At 62.1% G+C, this 11,251-nt stretch overlaps 6 protein-coding genes across 6 annotated transcripts; 3 read left to right on the forward strand and 3 right to left on the reverse strand.

The window, feature by feature from the left end:
- Positions 1 to 9: 9 nt before the first annotated feature.
- Positions 10 to 1,258, reverse strand: SPRG_11265 (hypothetical protein; the record flags this gene model as incomplete). The annotated part of the gene is made up of 6 exons (XM_012350076.1): positions 10 to 235; positions 277 to 368; positions 431 to 619; positions 667 to 765; positions 810 to 920; positions 968 to 1,258. 6 exons carry the CDS (start codon positions 1,256 to 1,258, stop codon positions 10 to 12), a joined length of 1,008 nt encoding a protein of 335 aa, XP_012205466.1.
- A 427-nt stretch (positions 1,259 to 1,685) lies between these two features.
- SPRG_11266 (hypothetical protein) lies at positions 1,686 to 2,822 on the reverse strand. Its single transcript, XM_012350077.1, has one exon. It carries the CDS (start codon positions 2,817 to 2,819, stop codon positions 1,755 to 1,757), a length of 1,065 nt encoding a protein of 354 aa, XP_012205467.1. The 5' UTR covers positions 2,820 to 2,822; the 3' UTR covers positions 1,686 to 1,754.
- Positions 2,823 to 3,318: 496 nt separating this feature from the next.
- SPRG_11267 (hypothetical protein) lies at positions 3,319 to 6,213 on the forward strand. The gene is made up of 5 exons (XM_012350078.1): positions 3,319 to 3,674; positions 3,720 to 4,154; positions 4,208 to 5,182; positions 5,218 to 5,862; positions 5,907 to 6,213. The coding sequence occupies exons 1-5, from the start codon at positions 3,372 to 3,374 to the stop codon at positions 6,063 to 6,065; spliced, it is 2,517 nt and encodes an 838-aa protein (XP_012205468.1). The 5' UTR covers positions 3,319 to 3,371; the 3' UTR covers positions 6,066 to 6,213.
- Positions 6,214 to 6,318: 105 nt separating this feature from the next.
- On the forward strand, positions 6,319 to 8,594 carry SPRG_11268 (hypothetical protein; the record flags this gene model as incomplete). Its single annotated transcript, XM_012350079.1, has 2 exons — positions 6,319 to 7,300; positions 7,375 to 8,594. The coding sequence occupies 2 exons, from the start codon at positions 6,319 to 6,321 to the stop codon at positions 8,592 to 8,594; spliced, it is 2,202 nt and encodes a 733-aa protein (XP_012205469.1).
- A 54-nt stretch (positions 8,595 to 8,648) lies between these two features.
- SPRG_11269 (NAK/MPSK protein kinase) lies at positions 8,649 to 10,697 on the reverse strand. The gene is made up of 10 exons (XM_012350080.1): positions 10,361 to 10,697; positions 10,262 to 10,313; positions 9,933 to 10,215; positions 9,702 to 9,881; positions 9,588 to 9,656; positions 9,263 to 9,538; positions 9,092 to 9,219; positions 8,996 to 9,041; positions 8,903 to 8,951; positions 8,649 to 8,852 (listed from the first exon to the last, which is right to left on the reverse strand). Exons 1-10 carry the CDS (start codon positions 10,683 to 10,685, stop codon positions 8,704 to 8,706), a joined length of 1,557 nt encoding a protein of 518 aa, XP_012205470.1. The 5' UTR covers positions 10,686 to 10,697; the 3' UTR covers positions 8,649 to 8,703.
- Positions 10,698 to 10,749: 52 nt separating this feature from the next.
- Positions 10,750 to 11,145, forward strand: SPRG_11270 (hypothetical protein). The gene has a single exon (XM_012350081.1). The coding sequence runs from the start codon at positions 10,766 to 10,768 to the stop codon at positions 11,120 to 11,122; it is 357 nt and encodes a 118-aa protein (XP_012205471.1). The 5' UTR covers positions 10,750 to 10,765; the 3' UTR covers positions 11,123 to 11,145.
- The last annotated feature ends 106 nt before the right edge of the window (positions 11,146 to 11,251 follow it).

Raw genomic sequence — 11,251 nt, forward strand, 5'->3', positions numbered from 1 at the left:
GCTGTAGTATCATGTAAGCCATGGACGGGACGTACACCCGAGCAGCAGTGGGAGGATGCCGCCGGCGCCGACTTGCTTGTACCGAATGTACTCGCAGATGCGCGTGTCGTCGCCATCGGCCGTGACTTCGACCCAGCACATGACGTGCCACTGGAGCACGTCGTGTTGAAAGACATCGCTGAGCGGCGTCTCGAGCGATCGGTAGACCACGACGTGCTTGTCGGGAAAGTCATACCTACGCCAAAGTGGATGAACCAAAGGGCAGGGGTTCGATACCGGTGTTGGACAACGTTAAGCGCAAACGGCGCAGTGGCGTCGCAAAAGTAGATGCGTGTGCAGCACGTGGCCCGATCCAGCGTCTCGAGCCGCTACGCCATCATCATTGATGCATAAGATGGGCTCGAATAGTGCAAGAAGATCGTCCTCGTACTTGGGCGATGCGCGTGAGTGGAACGTTCTGCGTGCTCTCGCCCGTCAGGCGACGCCAAATGGCGTCCGTGGCGTCACCACGCGAGACGCCGTGACGCCGCGAGCATCGAATGACGTCGACGTGCGCAATGTCCGTCTGTGACGCGTTGAGCGTCACGTGGCATTGGTTCTCGGACGCGGTCGCGCGTTCCTACGAGGGACGGTGATGTCGGCTCGAGAGACACAGGAGCGTATTACCCACATGGAGCGTATCTCGCCGTGCACGCCTTCGTGCAAATGCGCGTGGAGCATGCGGTAGATGCTTGAGCGCCGATCGCCTTTGGCGAGCGCGAGGTTCTAAGGAGAGTGAGCCAGCGGCCTCATGACCGAGATGGACCGACCATGTGGAAGAGCGTGCGCTGGTACGACATGGCGAGGTTGATTTGATGGCGAAGGCTCTCGCGAAGACTCTGGTTGAGGTGCATGGCGGCCGCATTGTGCGCTTGTAGCTCCTAGTACGAGGCATTGCGCATCAACCGTGATGGGGCGACGAACGTACTTTGACATTCACCGACCAGCGCGCAATGGCGTCGCGCTCGCTTGGTAGCTTCTTTGTACTACGTCGCTCTTGCTGGCGCAGGAGAAGGCGGTCACGGTCGCATGCAAGCCGATGCGCGAGCTGCGCAAGGTTCGTCGCTTCGTCCTTGAGCCGCTTGCGGTACTGGACCTTGCGCGCTCGCTCACGCCGCTTGAACTCTTCGCTGCTTCGAACACCGCTCGACGCATATGCAGCATCGTCCAAAGCGTCCGGGAAGACCAGGAGGTCCAAGAGCGTGCTGTCGTCCAGCATCCAAGCTCCCGTCTCCATCATACTGGGTGTGAAAATGCATGGCGGGTTTAGCGCGTTGAAGCATCGAGTCAGCACGTTTAAACTGCAAGTGGCGTGATTATACTCGGTTCGACGAGGGTGGGTATACCTTGGCCTCGATCAAAATGACGCTCGTCGAGACGATGTAGGACGCAGTGCTCTTCTATGCGAGGGTGGCCGCCGTCGAGTAGGAGGGCGCTTGTGCCGGCGCAGTTGCATACAAGTTCCTTTGTCGTTGCACAAGCGCGACCAGCGTTTAACGCACGTACGTTGTACATAAACGTGGATTAACCTCGTAATGTCACGAAACCGCGCTGATTGGCCAACATCGGCCAATCAGAACGTATGTTACTGCTCCAGGATTGCCGCCATGTGCGGCAACCAGTAAAACACACGCACAATAATAAGTGTAGCAAGTTCTTATAGTTGGATTTTCCGATTATGTAGAGGCGCCAAAGAGCATCCTCGTTGATGGCCTTTACCAGCCCATCTTGGCCCTGCCGTTTTCCATTCGGACGGGAAGCTTTCGCTTGGTCGGGCGGAGCTTGCCCTCTTGGTTGGACTCGTAGTCGAGCTTCCGGAGCACCTTGTGCTTCTTGCCCTTTGGCTTGAGGTTGTACATTTCGACGTAATCGACTTCGTCCTCGTCGTTCTCGTCCCTCTTCTTCTTCTGTGCCGCCTTCTTCTTGCTCAACTTGCTCAAGATTTCGCTGTCGTCCTCGGTCTTGGTCTTCTTGACCGGCTTTTCCTTCTTAGGAAAGTTGCTCTTGTCGCACAAAAGGGCCTCGACGCTCGCAAGCACGGTCGGGGTCACGGGCACAACGGTTGGCGCCGCCGTCCAATGCTCCGGCGTCCATGTGCCGCAGTTGTCAGCAGCCATCGACGAGTCAAAGACCTCCGTTTTCGAGGCGCTTGTCGCAAACACAAGGGTCTCGCACTCGAGCGACACCTTGTAGCCCGGAAACGAGCACCGGTCAAAGACGAGCGTGCCCAGGTGCTTGAAGCCGGCGCTTGCGGCCGCCGCGATAAAGTCGGCGCTTTGGCCCAGCGGGCACGAAATGTGGATTTGGCCACTTTCATCCGTGATGCGCACGTGCTCGAAGAACGCTTCGGCGTCGTCAACCTTGGGAAAGTTCCACACGACGCAGTCAAACGTGCCAAAGTCGCCAACGTCTGCAATCGCCGACTCGAAATGCACCTTGTTGTCGAGCTTCTTGACGCGCTTGGAGGTCTCGGGATGCGTCTTGAAGATCGTCGCCTTGGCTTCGGCGAGCATCACATGCAGCGACGCCACGTGCGACCGGATCGCCCACGCAAACGAGAGCGCCGGGTCCTGCACGACGAGTGTGCCCATGGTCGGCGTCAGCAGGACCGGCGACGGGCGGACCTCAAGGGCCGAGCGCGGGCAAAGCTCCGGGCGCTGGTTGGGCTCCATGTCCGGCGTGCCATGGACGAGGAGCTTGTAGCAGCACGGAACGCACTTCTTGCGCAGCGCGCATTCGAGCGTGCTCGTCGGCGCGAAGAGGCTCGCCGTGTTGCGCATGAGATTGCCGTTTGAATCCCAACGATTGGTTCGGACCAACGATTGGCCATGCGAATGGACCAATCAGCGTCCGTGTCGGAAGATCGCAACCGGTGACCGCATGCATCTTGCTCTGCACCTAGATCTGCCTGCCATCTACCCACGACGTACGAGCGGCATGGCCCATGCCGCTGGGTGTACGCAGACACATCGAGCCGCCAGAACGACGGCGGTGCCTGCGGCTGTACTGTAATCCATCGCATATCGAAGAAGACGAAGGACAGCTCGGACCTCGGACCATGGACCTCGGACCTTGGCCCTTGGAATGGATGCTGCTGTACGAGCGGCGCGTCGACCAGACATGGCGGGTGTAATTCCCGCGAGTCGTGTGTGCCCACTGGCCCCATTGCGATGCTGGTCGCAAAGAAGGAATGACCTGGGTACTGTCTAATAATGGTGCCCATGAAAACCATGAAAACCGAAGTTCGAAGTCAACGTGCAACTTTTTTGTCGTCGCCGTCGTTGACGCGGCGACTGCATTGCACCTCTCGTACGTTCTCGCGCAGGCCAGTCATGTTTGGAGGCACGGCCGTGACGGGCCAGCACCAGCTCCTCAGCGGCACGGCGCAGCTCGCCAAGAAGTACCATCAAATGAAGCACGGCGACGGCGGCAGCGGCGTGGACCGGCGGCGGGGCACGTCAGTGCTGCCAGACGAAGCTGCTGATTTGCGTACGCTTGGCGACGCGAGCGCGCGGGCGCTTCTTCAGCAGGACGCCGACGCGCAGACGGCATACACCAAGCTCACAGAGCACGACAAGATCGCGCTCTTCGAGGTCGCTACGGACACGTACTACGCGGTCAAAGGCGTCATCACGGTACACGCACTCCATTTATTCGTTGGCGCCTCACGGCTGCTGTAGGTGCACACGTGCCTCTCGGAGGTCATGCACATGCTCAACACCAAGAACCCCGAGCAGTGGAGCGATGTCATGACCCGGTTCCTCGGGCCCATGCACACCGCCTCGTGCCTTTGGTACCGGGACCGGTCCGTACGCAGCGATGACTATGCAACGTCCGTCCACACACTTGTGGTCAACCCCGCCGCGCTTAACACCGTGAGCGAGCGCAACGCGACGGACCGGGAGCCCCGGGAGTTTTGCTACCTTCGGTACTCGGACTACTTTGAGCTGGGCGAGCACAGCATTGAGCGCACGCTGCCGGAGGACGTGGTGCGACCGACGCTCCGCGGAGTCTCGGTCTGGGAGTCCGTGTCGCTGCTCGATGGGCCCAAGGATGCGACCGGCACCTTTCACCGCAGTGGCTTCATCGTCGAGCCAACGCACGTGGTCAACACGGTGCGTCACGCGATCTGTGCGCTGGCATCGATTGAACATGGAACGCGATCTAGGTCAAAGTGTCGTTCGTTCTAACATCGACGCTGGCGGCCAGTCGCGATCTCTCGCATCACTCGAGCAGCCGTCACTTGAGCCACGCCAGCTACCGCCTCGGGACAACCGCCGACGGCTTTTTCCTCCAGCGCCTCGTCCGGTCGACCATGCACCACTTTAGCAGCGCGCTCATGGACCAGCGCATCCCGACCGACCGGCTGCTCGCAAAAGAGCTCTGGAGCGATGGCAGCATGTGCTGTCTCTGCCTCAAGAACTTTACGCTCTTCCGACACAAGCACCACTGCCGCCTCTGCGGCGACGCCATCTGCACCTCGTGCTCGATCAACCGCCACCGGCCGACCGACCGCCAAGACATTCGCGTCTGTGGCGCGTGCGTCGACGGCAATGCCGCCAACATGATCCGCGCGTCCAGCAAGCTCTACTCGCAGGAAAACATCCGCGCCAAGCAGCTGCTGCAGGCGACTGCGCTCCCGTCGAGTCGCCACCACAGCGAGTTTCGGTCGGCGCGCGGCCACTCGGCAGTCTCGTCGTTGGGTCCGCGGCCCATCGAGACAAAGGACGGCGAGGACGCACATGGCGACCCGCTGCACTTTGCGAGCCAGCGCACGTTCGTGCTCGAGGACCCGGTCGAACTTAGTACGAAGCCGGACTTTCGCAAGACCAAGTCCGAGTCGCGGCTCAAGGTCGACCACGTCAAGAGCGACGCGTTCGCCTTTGCGGCGCAGCAGCCTGGGACGCCGCCGGCGCGCCGACACGACCGTCCGTACCCGCGGGCGTCCTACGCGCCGCGGGCAAGCGACCCGAGCCCGAGGCGCCACCTGCGTCGTCGTGGTTCCGAGACCACTTTCATCAGCACAAGCACCGGCCAACGCCCGAGCCGGTGCAGCGACCACCGCCCGAGCCCCGACAAACGACAGACCACCGACAAGTACCGCACGACGAGCCGAAGCTCCGGCACGAGCAAAGGCAACAGCGTATGCAGTCGAGCGCCGAAGGAAAACACCACCAGTCGATGTCGCCAACCGAAGCCCCGATGCAGCGCAGCACGTCGCCAGTGGAACGCTCGCCGCCGCACCCGGAGCCAGAGCCAGTGCCCTTTGACGCGCGACACCCCGCCGGCTACCATGCACCCTTCCAGGGACGCCACGCGACGCAGTGGAACGATCCGCGACCTGCTGCACCGTCGTGGACCGACCCGCTCACGCCGCTGGACGCAGACTACATCACCGAGTCCAGTCCGCTCTTGTATCCGCTGAGCTTTCGCAACGGCAACGAGTGGCCGGATGCGCCCGAGACGGCGTTCGAGGACCTCCGGCTACGCAAGGCGCACGAGCTCGACTTGCTTCGGCGCCGCGACGAGGTCCAGCGCTACGTGCAGCTCGCTTGCAAGGCGCTGGCGTGCCCCGTGGGCGCCATCACGGTTGTCGGCGGGTCGGCCGGCCTCCTCATCGCCAAGGTCGGCGTCGGCGCCGACACCATGCCTCGCCACGTCATGCTCGAGTCGCATGCGATCACGTCGCGGTCGCCACTCATCGTGCTCGACTGCCGCGACGACCTGCGCTTCATGGCCAACCCGCTCGTGAGCCGCGGCGAGGTCGGCATCCGCTTCTACGTCGGCCTGCCTTTGTGCACGTCGGACGGCTGCGTCATTGGCGTCCTCTCGCTCGTCGACACGACGCCCGAACGCGGCTCCGGAAGAGCGACCTCCAAGCCGCCATGCAGGTTGCCACCACGGTCATGCGCCGCTTCGAAGACATGGCGCTCCACGACGAGGGCCATGGGTATCATCCTCATGCGCACGTTCGCCAGCCGCGGGGCTATGGCCGGCCGGCGTCGCCCGACCTCGACCTCGATTGAGATCGTAGTAGTAGCATAGACGTCGTACAGTATTACGTGGCGTGGTAAGCAGCATGGAGCCGATAGGAGCAAGTGCGGCGTAATGCATGCGCTGCCATCGTGGGTGGCCTTTGGATGGAAATATAATGCAAAGATTTAATGCGTCGCCACGCCCGAATCGTGCGGTGCCAGATTTTTATTAAATTCGCACGCTGCCGCCTGTCTATGTTCGGCCGGTTCAAGAAGCGTTCGATTCAGAGTAGCAGTCACCACCATGCGCATCTCGAGCTACGACGCGCCCTTCTCCGCCGACGACGTGGACCTGCTCCATGCACAGGGTGAGGCGGCCATGGAGGACCTCTTGCGCTACGACCTCTTTAAGGCCCACGCCTACGCGCGCCTCGGCGAGAAGGACAACGTGGCCATGTTCGAGGTCGACGACGACCAGCTCTACACGGTCAAGGGCTCCGTAACCATCTACACACACCTCGCCGAGGTCCTCGACCTCCTCAACACGCGCCCGCCCGACTACTCGTACGTGCTCTCGCGGCTCCTCGGCGGCCTCCACGCCATCAACCGCATTCTGCATCCCAAGACGACGACGGACGCCAAAGGCCGCGGCGCCATGCTGCCGAGCGACGACGAAGACGCGATGCTCGTGACGTGGCTCGCCGTGAACGCAGCGACCGAGGCGGCGTCGGCCAAAACGGTGCCGGCCGTCTCGCGCGAATTCTGCTTCCTCCGCTACTCGGGGTATTTCAACCACAGTGAAGCCGGCGTCCGGCGCGTGCTGCCGGACGAGCCGCTCTCGCCGACGTCGATGGCGGTCTCGGTCTGGGACTCGATCGACTTCCAGCCCGTCTACATCAACGCGTCGATCGGGCGACTCGTGCGCTCGGGCTTTCTCCTCACGCACACGTCAACGCCCAACGCGGTCCAGGTCCATTTTCTGCTCTCGTCCGTCGGCGCGCATGACAAGACGCTCCTCCAGCGCATCGTCCGGTCGACGCTGCTCAACTTGGCCCCGACGATCATGGAGCTGCGGCTCTTCAAAGACCAGCTGCTGCTCAAGAGCGCCTGGGGCGATGGCAGCATGTGCACCATCTGCCTCAAAGCCTTCACGTTCCTCCGCCGCAAGCACCACTGCCGGCTCTGCGGCGACGTCTTCTGCGCCACGTGCTCGATCGGCCGGAGCCGTCCCGAAATGGGCGACAGCGTCCGAGTCTGCGCCTCGTGCATCGAAGGCAACCCATCGAGTACGTTCCAAAAAATCTGATTTTTTTCCATTTCAAGTCGTTGGCCCGGCTAACGACTCGATACTTCGACGTAGGTATGATGCGCGCCTCCGACAAGCTCTTCTCGATCGCGCATCGCTTCTCGATCCTCGCGCCGCCACGTCGCAAGTTTGCAGCCCCCTGGCCGCCGCGCGACGAGCCCCCCGCGACGACCAAGCCGTTTGACATTCCATCCAGTAGTAGCCACCAGCAAGGGCCTCAATGTGACCGCGAGTGGGTGTCGCAGCCTGGACGCCGGACGGACCGCCCACTGCCAGTCCGGGCCACCGACGTGTTCCGGAAGCAGTCGTTGCCGGAAGGCCGCAAGCACTCGGTGTCGGCCAAGGACATCCACATCGGGTCGGCGCCACCGGTTGGGATTGACCCTGTGTTTGAGAAGCGGTTTGAGAAGGGTGTGCACCCGCGCACCCACTCGGCGCGCCCAGTGTTCTTATCCCACGACGTCTCGTCCGAGGGCACATCGACGACGCCGCACTCGCCGTGGCTCCACGACCGGCGATCGTCGCCGCAGGACCGGCGGTCGTCGCCCCACTACATGAGCTACAGCCTCCCGCCCGAGTCGCGCTGGATGCCACCGACGTCGACACCCACGGAGAGCACGCCCACGTGGCTACATCCCGAGGCAAATCACACTGTCCCGAGCCCATGGACCGACGACGGGTACATCTACGAGAGCACGGGGTTTGACTACCCGCTCAACTTTCGCAATGGCAACCCGTGGCCGGACGCGCCATTGACGGCGACCGAAGCGCAGCGCCTGGAGAAAGCGACCGCGCTCGACCTGCTCCGGCGCCGCGACGACATGGCGCTCTACCTCAAGATCGCGTGCAAGACGGCGCAGTGCCCGATTGGCACGCTCTGTGTCGTCGGCGGGTCGGCCGGCCTCCTCCTCGCCAAGATCGGCGGCGTCTCAATGGACACGCTGCCGCGCCACATCATGCTCGAGTCCCACGCGATCATGTCGTCCGCCCCCACGATCGTGCTCGACTGCAAGGAGGACCTCCGCTTCGCCTTGAACCCGCTCGTCAACGCCAGCGACGACGTGGGCGTCCGCTTCTACCTCGGGATTCCGCTGACAACGTCCGACGACGTCGTGCTCGGCGTTCTCTCGCTCGTCGACACCAAGCCCCGGGACCGCGTCCGGAAGGCCGACATCAAGAGCTTGGTCCAAGTCGCCGACACGATCATGGCGCGCATTCAGGACACGGTCGGGCGCCAGCCCGAGCCGACGCCGGTCGACTTGGACATTGACTAGGATATCGCTCCTTCTTTTTATTTAAACGACCGTCCCAAACACACCGAGTTGATTGCATCCAGTAGATTCGTATGAAAGCGAATATGACGAATACTTGCTCGCTAAACGACTAGTCGGCTTCTTGGAGCTCGCGCGTGTAGTCGAGGACGTCCGTGACCGATGGCCGGTCCTGCGGGTCGGGCTGCAGCATGTCCCGGATAAAGTCGCAAAAGTCGAGCGAGAAGCGCTGGCCGCGAAAGACGACGTACTCGCCTTGGGCTAGAGACACGTACGCGTGGGCATGGGACAGGAGACGTTTGGCGACGTACGGGGCGGGAACGTCACCTTGCCGTTCATGGCCGCGAGCCGCATGAAACCCTAACCCCCATCATCAGCGAGCGACATGTTGGACACGCATGTACCTCCCGCGGCGACTCGAACGGGCTCGAGCCAAACGCCATGCAGTACCTAGGATACGTGTATACAGATAGGCATGGGAACGATGAGAGTGTCGGTACAAGATGCAGCCGAGCGACCAGACGTCGGATTGGCCGTTGATGCGATGGCCAATCTCGGGCTCGAAGAGCTCGGGCGCGCGGTAGGGCGCCGAGCACTTGCGGTTGGCGTCGTCTTGGACGTCCATGAGCTAGGCGGACATGTATCAATGTGTCAAGGCGTCGTAATTGTACCTTGCGCCGGTCGGTGATTTCGGTGACGAGCGGCGCGCACGAGCCAAAGTCCATCAAGATCGGGTGGTCGCGGATGCCGAGGAGTACGTTGTGCGGCTTCAAATCCCGGTGCGCAAACCCGGCTTCGTGCAGCGCGAGAAGACCGAGGCAGATGCCTTCGAGAATGTGAAGGCAACGGAGCTCCATGAACGGCCAGGGCTCGGCGCTGTTGTCGTTGGCGGCTTGGATCTCGTCAAAGATCGTGCCATGGTCGTGGTACGGCAGTAAAAAGAGGCACTAACTCGCCGATGCTTTTGACGCCACGATAGGAAGACGCGCGTTGTACCTCGTGTTTGCCATTCGAGCGGCTTTCTCCGTACTGCAGCAAATGGAGCAAGTTGGGGTGCTCCACCGTCTAGACCATCCAATTACAGCCAGAGAGGTGCGGACGGTGCCCTACCTGGAGCACTTCTCGCTCGATCGCGGCGTCGGCTTCGACCTCGGCCGACGTAAGCACGACGCGCTTGAGCGCACAGAGCTCGTTGGCGCCCGTCTTGACAAGAAACACTTGGCCGTACCCGCCCTCGGCGAGGAGCTGGACGATGCGCACGTTGGTGCTGCCAATGCTCATGGTTTCGCCCTACACCATTCATGTCGATAGGCAGGTCGACTCCGGGCTCGAACCATGTACCTTGGTCATGGCGCTGCTGGCGCTCGAGATGGTGTTGGAGAGCGACGAGAGGAGCGAGCCGCCCCACTTCTTTGCCTTGCGCGCCGTGTCGTCGAGGTTCATTTTCTGCGCGAAGTCGATGGCATTCCGCTTGGCGTCGTCCAAGTTGAGGTTCTTCGCAAAGTCTTTGGCCATTTCCGTCTGCTTCTTGAACTTCTCTTTTAGCTCAGTCGCCGAGAGGCCCGACTTGGCCTCGGCCGGCGACTTGTCGGCAAACGTGGCCTCCCACGCCGGCGCCTCGTACCTACAGAGAGCGTCGCAACCATGGCACTTGCTGCACGTAGACCTACTCTTTCTGCGGCTTGCGCGCGCTCGAGCCAGAGTTGGTCCGCGACGAGCCATCTATGAAGAAGACTCGCGTTGGCAGGTGCAAGAGAGTATCGTCGTACTGGACGAGCCCGAGCTGGTGCGCGACGAGGGCATCTCGACGGCCACCACGTCCTCGGGCCACACGACCTGCGTCTCGAAAGGCGCCGAGAGCACGATCTTGGCGTGGATCGCGCTCCGGCTCGCAAGCGGCACGATCGAATTCGGGTTGGCGTACGCGCAGTACACGCCGTTCTCGTGCTGAAAGCTGAAGTGGCAGTGGGCGAACGGGCAGGCCGCCTCGACGTCGCGGAGGCGAAGCGGCTCGCGGCCATCGGGCACGTGGAACGCGTTCGGGTGGCGTGGCGTCGCGCCGTCGTCGCCGAGGATGTCGTAGAGCACCAGCATGTTCGCAGGCGGTTGCCAAAATCGGCCCGTTTGGATCCGGAAACGGTGCCACCTCTCCGGATACTAGTACAGCACGTAAGATGCGCAGCGCGGCCGAGCTCGCCGCCGCCCAGCTGGCCGCGTACAACGCCAAGGACCTCGACGCCTTCTGCGCCTGCTACAGCGACGACGTGGTCGTGCTGAAGCTGCCCAGCACGACGCCTGCGCTGGTCGGGAAGAACCAGTTCCGTGCCAACTATGTGGCTACCTTTGCCAACCCCGTGATCCAAGCGCACGTGCCGACGCGTCTTCCGCTGGGCGAGACCCAGTGCCTCGACCATGAGATTTGCATCCGATCGGCCGATCCGAGTGAGCCGCCGATGGAGCTCATGGTCATGTACGAGGCCAGAAACGACCGCATTGTCAAGGCCACCTTCTTCTTCCGGCACGACGCGTAGCACGTATGAGGCGCTGGCCGCGTTTGGCCAAAGCGTCAATATGTGCGAGGACGATGGATTTGCATCAACCGAACGCGTAATAGTATGCAATCCTAGCGTCACCAAGGTAGCGTCGTCTCCGAGTCGACA

The sequence above is a fragment of the Saprolegnia parasitica genome (genome assembly GCF_000151545.1).
Source record: "Saprolegnia parasitica CBS 223.65 unplaced genomic scaffold supercont2.61, whole genome shotgun sequence".
NCBI classification, from domain to species: Eukaryota; Oomycota; class Saprolegniomycetes; order Saprolegniales; family Saprolegniaceae; genus Saprolegnia; species Saprolegnia parasitica.

Coding starts and splice junctions, on each gene's coding strand:
- SPRG_11266 (XM_012350077.1), bottom strand. CDS start 2,819: ATGCGCAACACGGCGAGCCTCTTCGCGCCGACGAGCACGCTCGAATGC.
- SPRG_11267 (XM_012350078.1), top strand. CDS start 3,372: ATGTTTGGAGGCACGGCCGTGACGGGCCAGCACCAGCTCCTCAGCGGC. Junction 3,675..3,719: donor CGGTCAAAGGCGTCATCACG/GTACACGCACTC, acceptor CGGCTGCTGTAG/GTGCACACGTGCCTCTCGGA. Junction 5,183..5,217: donor GCACGAGCAAAGGCAACAGC/GTATGCAGTCGA, acceptor AAACACCACCAG/TCGATGTCGCCAACCGAAGC.
- SPRG_11269 (XM_012350080.1), bottom strand. CDS start 10,685: ATGCTGGTGCTCTACGACATCCTCGGCGACGACGGCGCGACGCCACGC. Junction 10,314..10,360: donor CACCAGCTCGGGCTCGTCCA/GTACGACGATAC, acceptor TCTTCTTCATAG/ATGGCTCGTCGCGGACCAAC. Junction 8,952..8,995: donor CGTTCGAGTCGCCGCGGGAG/GTACATGCGTGT, acceptor GATGGGGGTTAG/GGTTTCATGCGGCTCGCGGC.
- SPRG_11270 (XM_012350081.1), top strand. CDS start 10,766: ATGCGCAGCGCGGCCGAGCTCGCCGCCGCCCAGCTGGCCGCGTACAAC.